The sequence below is a fragment of the Penicillium nucicola genome (assembly GCF_028828085.1).
Source record: "Penicillium nucicola strain IBT 29836 chromosome Unknown utg000003l, whole genome shotgun sequence".
Lineage (NCBI taxonomy): Eukaryota > Fungi > Ascomycota > Eurotiomycetes > Eurotiales > Aspergillaceae > Penicillium > Penicillium nucicola.
In genome coordinates, this window is record NW_026643127.1 from 1,978,966 (window position 1) to 1,989,479 (window position 10,514).

The 10,514-nt window shown below is 45.7% G+C and overlaps 4 protein-coding genes across 4 annotated transcripts; 3 read left to right on the top strand and 1 right to left on the bottom strand.

Moving 5' to 3' along the window:
• Positions 1–2,300: 2,300 nt before the first annotated feature.
• On the top strand, positions 2,301–3,761 carry N7511_004309 (uncharacterized protein; the record flags this gene model as incomplete). Its single annotated transcript, XM_057126734.1, has 2 exons — positions 2,301–2,604; positions 3,133–3,761. 2 exons carry the CDS (start codon positions 2,301–2,303, stop codon positions 3,759–3,761), a joined length of 933 nt encoding a protein of 310 aa, XP_056985624.1.
• Positions 3,762–4,389: 628 nt separating this feature from the next.
• N7511_004310 (uncharacterized protein) lies at positions 4,390–4,794 on the top strand (the record flags this gene model as incomplete). The annotated part of the gene is made up of 2 exons (XM_057126735.1): positions 4,390–4,449; positions 4,556–4,794. The coding sequence occupies exon 2, from the start codon at positions 4,576–4,578 to the stop codon at positions 4,792–4,794; it is 219 nt and encodes a 72-aa protein (XP_056985625.1). The 5' UTR covers positions 4,390–4,449; positions 4,556–4,575.
• An 819-nt stretch (positions 4,795–5,613) lies between these two features.
• On the bottom strand, positions 5,614–8,003 carry N7511_004311 (dynamin family protein; the record flags this gene model as incomplete). The annotated part of the gene is made up of 6 exons (XM_057126736.1): positions 5,614–6,921; positions 6,969–7,062; positions 7,112–7,153; positions 7,215–7,302; positions 7,353–7,824; positions 7,875–8,003. 6 exons carry the CDS (start codon positions 8,001–8,003, stop codon positions 5,614–5,616), a joined length of 2,133 nt encoding a protein of 710 aa, XP_056985626.1.
• Positions 8,004–9,005: 1,002 nt separating this feature from the next.
• On the top strand, positions 9,006–9,815 carry N7511_004312 (uncharacterized protein; the record flags this gene model as incomplete). The annotated part of the gene is made up of 1 exon (XM_057126737.1): positions 9,006–9,815. One exon carries the CDS (start codon positions 9,006–9,008, stop codon positions 9,813–9,815), a length of 810 nt encoding a protein of 269 aa, XP_056985627.1.
• Positions 9,816–10,514: the final 699 nt, after the last annotated feature.

A 10,514-nucleotide genomic window follows, 5' to 3' on the forward strand; every position in this document is an offset into this window, starting at 1 on the left:
GTACCTTTTCAAGCCCAACACTTTATTTTGAAAGCCTTGCAGTGTCGGTTAGAGCAATGTGGTTTTGCATTTCTCCAGCGATTATCAAATCAAACGTGCCAACCACTTGAATGGGTTTGCCCGGAGGAGATGGAACTGCCCAAGTTCTTTCAAATACTGGAAAGGCGCTCAGATTCCTTCGGCTCAAATGGAATCATAAGGTGGAAGCGTAATATCACCAATATCCGGCATGCTGCAGTTCACCGAGTTACGCAAACCCGGCAACATCTTTTCAAAAAACTTGGCATCGCTACTGCCTTCGCAAGAACCCTTGGAGATTCTCGATGTGCGCAAGATATGGGAAATTTCAAAACATGTTTTGAAACCCTTCTAGATGACTTGGATGAGTACTCTGAACAATTGGATTGTCGAACCAAGGCACAGATTTATCTTTGCAAATGCTATCCACTGAAAATGAGAAGGAGACTGCTGTTGTTACCAGAAGCCGTCAAGCGATTGAACGAGCAAAATGAGCGCCGTTTCATCTCACTCGTTCAAGGAGCTCTCAGAGAATGTCTTTTCGACGTGAGATGTCATCTTTGATTAATCATGATAAGGTACATCGGAGCGACATGCGTAACACCAGGATATCTATATCATTGCTGCTGTGACTCACATAGTTTCTGATTAATTGAGGGTTCGCCAATCATATAAGGAAATGATGCCTGAATGTGGCAGGTGGACCTCAAAAGATGGTCGCAACTAGATGACACTATTCCTACTTTATGAGGCATAGATCCAGTAGTAGTTGCGCCAATAGCCACCCTTGTGCTTAGGGCTGGTGGCATTTTGTGTCATTTGTTTGGGGGCCGCGGGCGGAGATGGGAAGCAGATTTGTTGCCTTTTCATAGACACCTTAATACGAGCCATTGCTAAACCCCTTTGCTTTTATTTTTTCATGATGCGTTATTCATCATCAGGGGGATGGGTAGTACACAGATTCCGAAGGCATGCTTGGTTGAGCGGTTCCGGTTGTATTCAGGCTCTGAACTATTTAGTATTTAGTCCCGTCTCATTGAGGCTATATCTTCCACTTACTAATTGGAATGTTCCCAAATTTGCCTTTTATGACCTGGCTGGAGTCTAAGGTCTGCATCTTCGTAGGAAGTAGCCTGGTGGTTTGGAGCGGGGCGATAAATCGGATCCGTGTTTCTAGAAAGCTACAGCACCTCAAATTCTGTAATCTATTGCTACGAGACATTTGGAGATCCCGCAACCAGCTAAATCGAGGATGGACTAGCGGGGTTCAGATTAGAGCTCAAGAAAGAAGAGAAGAGTCTTCAAAAGTGAAACTCATTTCAAGCATGCCTGTAAGTTACATGTCGTCAGTCTCCAGAAGTAGATTTTATAATCGCCTGTAATTCAGATATTGGCACTAATACTGTATCCTTGTCAGCCTTTTAGAAATAAGCGTTGGCCCTGTTTTACCTTCCATTCTATGTACGAGCTACCGAATTGAATCATTCCTCAATTTTAGGGTGAAGGTAGTACCTTAGGCTCGGAAAGCTGGGGTTTGGGAACAAGATGTGAACGAACTGGAGATTACGGTGATCCTAGGTTCTTTATTTGAATGGGATGATAAAATTTATCAATTAAGCAATCCGCAAACAGATACTCTCCGTCGTTCTGGTCAAACCCCTCGTAAAATTGTCTCACCCGAACAAATGAGCCGGTCAACGAGATGTTTACCGGTTTCCGCACACACCCGCTGTTGCTTGCGGGTATGATTTACTGAAGATGCATTGGGGTTTCACCCATGGCAAGGCATTTTCTAACATTCTCTCATTCTGCATAGAAGTGGATAATAGTAGATCAGTGCGGGCGTGCTGATTGTGATTATCATCCGCGTGGTGGGAACCTGTTCTCCGATTACAATCAGTTAGCCCTAGAAGATAGTTTACTGTACACTGTACCTCCAGCTCTTGATATAAGGGATACAATGTGCCCGTGCCCGTGCCCAATAGACTTACGCCTTGATTCCTACCTCGATCGTCTTAATACTGTAACGACAAAGTTCAGGAATCGGCAGTTCAATGGATCCTCCTGCAGAACGAGTGAATAAGAGGAAGCGCGAATTTCCCGATCAGATGGACAACTCAGCTTGCCTGCAAGAGGGCTCCGAAGAAGTGATAGACACAGACTCTTCTAACCGAGGGTCACCGGGCAGGACAAAGGTCAGATACTACGTTGTCCTGTTCTGGCCAGCATTAACGAAAAAATAGACAACTCCGATCAACGAATCCTGCTCACTAACCAGCGATATGACGCAGATCCTGCAACAACACAATAACTTTTTCTTATCATCGTCTGCTGTCGAGCTGTTGGACCTCTATCTGTGTCTGTGGGACTGCTACACGATCAAGTCAGCCAGCAAAATACGCCTGGAAGAGGAACGTCGCTTCCTGCAAAGTTCACAGGAATGGCTGGTGGTGGAGAAAGAAAGGCTCCAGCAGTTCTGCAATCACCAAGAGCTGCTGCTGTGGGATCGTCGTCAGGTCTTCTTCTCTATACACCAGGGCGTTCTCGGAACATTGCAGAATAGTGACAGACAGTCGTTTCAGGCAAGTGGGATGCAATGAGTTTCGGCCGGAATAGAAGAGGTATGCTAGCTTCGTTCGACCAAGTCTCGAGGCATAAGGGCAAAGAACACGGTGTGACCGGTGTGGTTCTTATTTAAACCATACCGGCAGGACCGACCGGTGGAAAGTTCAACGGGTGGGGCATGAGTGGAGCGGGCCTTCCCGACACCTCACCGGCAATCCACATCAACAGATTGCATTTTCGCCAGGAGAACACATCAATGGGTAGCATAGACTTTTCTTGGACATGGCCAATTACCGAGAGGGCTTCTCTAGGTTTCTTTACTTCATCTGTTCGACGAGCTGCTCTAGCCTAGAAAAGCTGGTGTATTAAATGAACAAGAAATACCTACAGCTAGCCATTCTGATGTTTATATAGACCCAATGAAACCCCCAGTCCTACCTCCATTAACTTTCTCCGTCAACGTAATCATGACAACAATGAAGCAGCTTGATCAAATTGGTTAGTTTATATTTCTTCAGTACTCCACGTCGGCGCTGATGATCTTTCTAGACTACGATTTGGATCTTGATCTGGAGTCAATCTGGAGAGAATTCCCCAATATGCCGACACCGCCACCTTGCCTTGCAGAAAGTCGCAGCACCGTCTCTTCAGACTCATCGCTCGGCAGATGGCTAGAGCCTGCTCAACATAGGTCCGAGAAGAATTTTGTCATCGAATATGTTTTCTATCCCAGCTATGAAAATTTCTCCGCCTTCAGCTGGATGGGGCCAAATCCATTATCCCCAGACACCTGCGGCGATGATATTTTTCTTTATGTGTCCGCATTCTTGCTTTTGGATCGGGTAGAATGGATAGAAATCCGGCTCAGTAAGCTCAATATAGAGACTGAAGAGGCTGTTGAGGAGTATCCATTCTTCCTTCCACGAGTCGAGTCAATGCTAAGCAACTTACGGAGGATACGTGATCAAGTAAATGGCATCCTCTCGCAGAGTTCTACCACGCAAAGTATGAAAGGCGCTGGACGATCATTGTTTCAATTAGCTATATGGCCCAGGGTGGAGTTCAATGCTACCATCTCGAGTTCGGTTCCGTTGTCTCGCATTCACCCCTCCATTTCTACGCCACTTCTTGATCCACAGGTCTTTGTGCAGAACATAGTGGGAAACTGGGAACTCTGAATGCTTTTGATCTCATGATTGCCTGTCATAGGCGTGATATCAGGTTTTGTTGTTCAATATTTGCGTCAAGATCCTTCACCACCAATCCAAGCTCTGCCCGTCACTTTCAACCTCTCACGTGTGATCCTGGAGGACTTCAGCCATTTTTTTGTTTCCTCTTTGTCAATCCAATAGAGTTCCTTTTTTCACCACTGGTGTCTATGTCCCCGTACTAGTATAGGCACTCTTCTCCGACTATCAAGATTTGATGATGGGCTGGCTGGGTTCAGGTGTATGCCCCCATGGCAACACTTGGTGCACTTTTGCTTACTCGGATCTAGTCAAGAGAGAAGCCTTCATCTAGGGTTCTTGGGGTCCTGGTCTCTGATTCAGCGTTGGTGATATTTAGCTCATCCGAGAACGAAAAGATGTCTTCAGTCAATGACTTCATCTGTCTGTTCCCTTCTAAACACCTGATAGATACTTGAGGGGTCCAGTTTTGCCCCGCTGAGACATATAAGTAGTACGATATTTTATCGCGGTTTGAGTTATTAATCAAGAATCCTACGTCGAATATCAGGTCTACTCAAAATGGAAGAGCTTCAAGATCGAATTGGCTATCACTTCAATAACACTAAACTTTGAGAAGAGGCCGTAAATCCAGCTGGAACCCGTCCCTTCCAAGGCAACAAGCGACTGGCACTTCTTGGTGATTCCGTTCTGTCCACTTCGCTCTTGGATGAATGGTACAACAGCGAAGATACTATCGGCACGTTGCGCTGTGACCCACCAATCGCATCACTACTTCTAACTAGACTCAGAAGGCGGAAACGATATGCTGCAGTCAAATGCCCGTAACAAAATTTTGAGCTGCAAAGGGGAGGCGACTGAGATAGTCAACTTTATAACCGGGCATCCGGCACAAAAAGGCCACAATATACAGGGCACTCGTGCAACGACGGTGGAAGCAATTCTTGGCGCTGTTTGGATTGATTCAGGAATGAGCATGCATGCAGTGGATTGTGTGAAAGACAAGTTTGCTATCGACAAATGATACTGTTGAACGTCTCAGGTCGCTTTGATGTTCCGTGACTTTCGAGGTTTCCGAGTCAGGAAGCTACATACCATTTCCAGCAACAGGCGGATCTCATGGACAAGCAGGTAACTAGCCGGACGATTGGACAGTGCACCCAGAGAAAGGATCCTGTACCGGAGAAAATGTTGTGTACCGAACAGAAGGGATGGCGGACCCACATGCGGGAGGGCCCAAGCCCCCTCGCACGCCTGGAACTCGCACGCCTGGAATGATAACGACCAACGCGTTGGACAACTTTAATCCAACCGCTGCGCCTCGGACCAGAAGGCAGGCTCGGCCTAGCGATGGCCACACCACCGCAACGCGACCCGAGACCACGAGTTCCGGCGACAACAATGGACGCGTCACGACCCGGGAAATCTGCCGATTGATCGAAGGCCTAAAAGAAACGATCGCCTACCAAACCGAGCTCATCCAATCCACCAAGAACGAACTGCTAGAAGTGAAGCACGACCAGAACGTCCTCCACTCGCAGAACGAGAAACTTCACGAGGAAGTTCGAGCCCTGCGAGCGCATCTCCCATTTCAGTATATGATTAGGCCTGTGACGCATTTGATAAGTGCGATTTCATATCAGTAAATGTGGATATTCGTCGGCTTATGGATATTTTTGAAGATCTTCTTAGGAAGCAGATAAATTCCAAAAGGAAGACTAAAGACGCGGGAAACGCACAGATACCTAAACCCAAGTCCATTGTTTTAAGTCCTTCAATCTCCGGCATCTCTTTCCTTCGTTCTCAACCATATGTCCTGCATCCGATTTGTTCATTGGTCGAGTCAAACGGCTACCACCCTAGCAATCTTCAAAGCCTCCTGGAAGCGCTCGGCTTTGGCTATCAAATCATTCCTTATGCTTGCCGTCATAAAATTCTCGCCTGCAAGTTCGGCCAACTGTACCTCGCTAAGATCGCTTATCAAGTCCGGCGACAGGGATTTCACAGGTCCTTCTGCACCTAATATGTGCCTTTCTGTGATTTGGATGACGACGTTGTCAGTGAACCGCTTGATGGCTACTTTGTAGTAAGCTTTCAGCATGTCGTGGATATCGTAGACTGCTTGATCATCATTGCTCAGATGAACACTTTTCATAACCTTCTCCCTATCGAAAGGATCCCCTTCAACAAAACCAAGACTTTCGAGTCTCGCCAGGACTCGTTCTCGGCGGGTAGACGAAAGGGTGTCCGCATAATAATGGTTCACAGTCTGCAAGACACCACCTCTCTCATCCTTGAGGATCTGCTGAAGCTTGTTGAGCGCTTCATGTTGAGTTCTCTGTTTCTGCTGCAGGAGAAGTGCTTGGAGTTTTGTTCTCACTTCGTCTTCAGGCGCAATCAATGCTAGAACATGATCATTGAAATCGTGGACTACCTTCACAATAGTGTTGATATAAGTCTGTCCGATCGATTCCCAAGGGCTGGACTGTTGACGAAACATGTTCTCTATCACGACCGGGTTGACGACACCTGGGAGCTCCGGCCCTCGAGAGTCGACATAGTAACATCGAATCCAATCATAGATATTCTCCTTCTCTCCTTCTTGTCGCTTGAAGTCGGAATCAATCTTTCCATCGACTGTACGAAATATCTTCGCATGTCCCTTGCGCGACATTAGCAGTGCAAAATAGTCATTGTATTTGCGCACAAGCATTCGAAGCTTGAGTGGGCTCTGCGTGTCTAAATTTTCGTCGTATCTTCCACCCAGTGCATTGTGAACTTGTGATTGATACGCATTTATGAGGCGCATCAGGAACCGTCTCTGGTCTGTGGCTGTTTGACGGGAGAAACCTAGAAGTTCCAAGTCTTTTTCTGTCTGTCGTGACAAGTTCTCGATATCTTTGATAACAGCCGGAAATTCAGAGCGGATATGATCGTAGAGGAGGTGACCCAGAAAGCACTTGAGAGCGTCAATTCCAACCCTATCTTCTTGTAGTTTGTTCCAGGGATGGTTTTGGGCGAAGAAATCCTTTTCGACCTGGTGACGTCCCTCGATAGTCACGCCCTCATTGATTTCCTTGGTGGAGCGGTTTCGTACTACAAACCAGCCATGTGTGAGCTTTTCAACTTGGTTCTTTGCGATGCGCAGCACCTTATTAACCGTTAGCGAAAACTTTTTATATTGGTTTTAACACGCACCCCAGCTTCATCCCCTTCCTGGAGGGCATCACATTTGGTAATGATTCCGACTGTTCGCTTTCCGGCTGGATCTGCGGCACGTGCCATAGAGAACCTTGTGTTTATCAGTCTTTGTCATTTAAAATTCATGAGAATATCCTTACAGTTCCTGATTGGCCAGGTTGTTTCTAGCATCCATGACAGCTCTACAGAGCCAAAATGAGCCGACCATATCTTGAATGCCGATGTCGAAGTAAGTTGACTCACAAAATGATGGTACGCCCATCGGTAATAAAGTTTTCGATCAGTTTACGTATGATTGCCCGGTCTTCTTCAGTTTGGAATTTTGTCGCATCTTCAGTAAGGATCAGTCCAAGCATTCAAGGTTCATCATAGTTTTCTTACTGTGAAATAAGCCTGGCACATCCACAACACTGAGGTGCCGATGATTCGGCCCCGAAAGCTCAATCTTAAGGATGTCGTTAGAGAACCTTTTGTCGAACTTTTCAAGATCGGTGGTTTTGGATACGGGAATACCCATACAGCTAGCGGCCTGCCCAAATCTAAGAATTCGTTTTCGCATTTCAATCATGAAACTGACCTCATCAAAGATATCCTTGAATTCCTGACAACCGAAATCCATGGCCGCAAGGCTTCTTTCAAACCCAAGTAGACGCTGATTCAATAGCTCATCCAGTCGCGAAGTTGGTCCTGGAATGATTGTGATTCTTGCTCCTGCATTTCCCGCGAGCACTCGTTGCATAACGATCTGGGTAGCAAATCTTGTGCAGAGATCACTGGCTACAGGAAATGAAAGACCAGTGAGGCCCTCCAGAACGGATGATTTACCGCTTGATTGATCACCAACCACAACGAGCTATGAAAATTCTTAAGAGTAGTCCCTCGCACGAACAGAACTCTGCTTACCTGAGGAAGAGAGACATTCTCGCTGATTCCCAGCTCGCGGAGCTGATCAATAACTCCGAGGAGCTGTGCTCGCTTTTCATTGTCCAAACCATCTGCTGCGGCGAGGTCCATTGCCAGTTTCTTGGCCATTTTGGTTGAAAAGTTGGCGTGGTTTAGAGGTTGGGAGATAAAAAGTGTATCTTCGAAACCTTTTTATCGGTGCAAAGGCTCTCATCTCGTTCAGAGCATTAAAATGAGTCATGTATCCCCTTAAGCTTGTGACTTTATATTCTACGGCAAAAATAACTGTGGACTGCATATCTGCATTGCTATTTCGTCCAGGGATTCTTTGGCTTGCATAAAATGCCATACCTTACCACGGTCATAGTAGTAACGGAGCATTCCTTGGTCTGTGTTTTTTTTTTTTTTTTTTTTCTTTTTCTTTTTTTTTTCCACAGCAATGTGGCCACACTAGCAGAAGGCGGAGGATTAATGCACCCCTTATTGGTGTGAGTCGTTGGGGTGTTCGGGCCCCTGAAGATTCGTTTGCTTCCGGAAAGCGCCCATGCCATATGATACGGCAATGTGTAACCCACGGGAAATCAAGCCCCCCGTATATATTGATGATATATGCCCACAGTCATCGCCTCCGAAGGCAGAATTTTGCTGCCAGACTTGGAATCCTGCCACGAACCGAGCCTATGGCTTGCATTTCACCCTGTTCTCACATGCATCCTTGACTCAGCGCATATACGTCAAGCTTTGACACTAGCCCTTAGATATAACGTGGTGCACTCATATATAGACAAGTAGTAAACAATGCTAGTGTCTCGTGAGGTCTACTCAAGAGAATTTTATACCTCTTGAGCTGATTCGGCATTCCAAAAAGCTGGATGTGTTGCTTGACGATTAAGTCTTGGTGGCGAGTAGGTACGGAAACAAATATCCGAAATCCTTGGGCCAAAATGATCCGATAGACGAGTTTAGTTGATGCAATGACTATTCAATGACGCTTGCATCTTATGCTCCGTTGTATCTCTTTAAAGAATACAACAAGCATGAAAGCTCGAAAGCGTGGGAAGACTTAAATCCAGGTCGTCAGTCAATCTAAATGCATTGAACTCGCAAAATACAGATTGAACCATTCTCAAAATGCAGCAAAGCAAGAGTTTCGAAGACGTTGAAGTTCTGAAGGGAGCACAGCGCTCTGCTGAGGTCCTAGCACACGATTCACGCTTGAACTCGCCCATTCATCTGACACAGATCCTTCCCAATAACCCCGTCTTCTCGATGACAAAGAATTTCTGGAAATCATTGCATGTCGACGAAAAATGTCTGAAAAATCATATCCGATTGATGGCAGGTTATCAGCAACTTCCAGTGACATTATTGTTGAATCCATGCAGGTTCCACTCGGGAGAGTTCCACGATATGTTCGGCAAGATGTCTGCTTTGGGATGGCTTAAGCAAGTCTTTGATAGCATTGGTCTTGATATTGAGCATGAAGTGCCCATATGGGACATTTTGCCAATGATGTGCGACGAGTGGTTTGAAAAAATGGCTCGCAGTGGACGCAAAGAGGAAGTTGAAAAGATGGTCTTTCAAGGCTATGAGCTCATAGAGCAATACTTGGAAAGATTCAAGCCGCCGGCGATAGTTGTACTACAATGTACCACCCATGCGTGCAGAGAAACCAAGTATTCTTTCCTACAAACAGTTCACCATCCCTTGGCAAAGGCTCTTTGTTCCTCGTTGGACAGGGCACTTGAAGGAAAATGCGAGACCATCAGATATCGGAACCATGACGTTTGCGTGGTACCAGGGTTCCATCCAAGTGCATTCAATTACGAACAGGATGTTCTAGAGCGAGATGTGCTTGCCAAAGCTCTCAAGAGAACTTTGATTTCAGTTTATAAACCATATGCCGAAGCTTGCTTTGAAAAGACTATGAACACAACCTGAATGGAACTACCACGCATTTCAAATAGATGACTTTACCTTCATGAAACCATTCTTCTGCCTTTTAATTGTCTTATGAAATGTGCCCGCATATACTTTCTTGAGTGTAGATGCAGGGAGCCCACGCAAGGACTTGATTATGCAGAACCAATCTTGGTCCGGTGTTGAGTGCGGCGCTCCCATGCACTTTTTTAATGTTACATTGACATAAGGAAATTACTCATAGACTACGTATCTACAGATACTATGTCAGAAAGTATACGTGTCATGGAAAGGATCTAGACTTACAGCCTGGGTTGTATTCTCTCCCTCGGTTTTGTCAAGCCCCTGCGTGTTAGATATAACTATGTCTTAGCTGGAGATGTCATTTTACCAGCTGGAAGCTATTTCGAGTCTCCCAAAAGAAAAGAAGATCAAGCCAAAACAAATTGAGAAAGAACCAAAAAAGAACTTAAAACAAAACAAAAACAAAACAATAGCACCCAAAAGCCCAAAAAAAGGAAAAGAAACGCAATTCGGACTCAACACCATTTGATATATTATTACTTGTTCCAGACTGTCGCAAGATGTTGATTTCGAAGCATTCATTCAACTTCATGTTTCACCATGTTATTCTTCCACCTTGGCTGCCACAGCATGATGATGAAGACACATTGGATGGCGACTGGCCTCTAGAGCGCACGCTTCACCGATTCGCTCAAG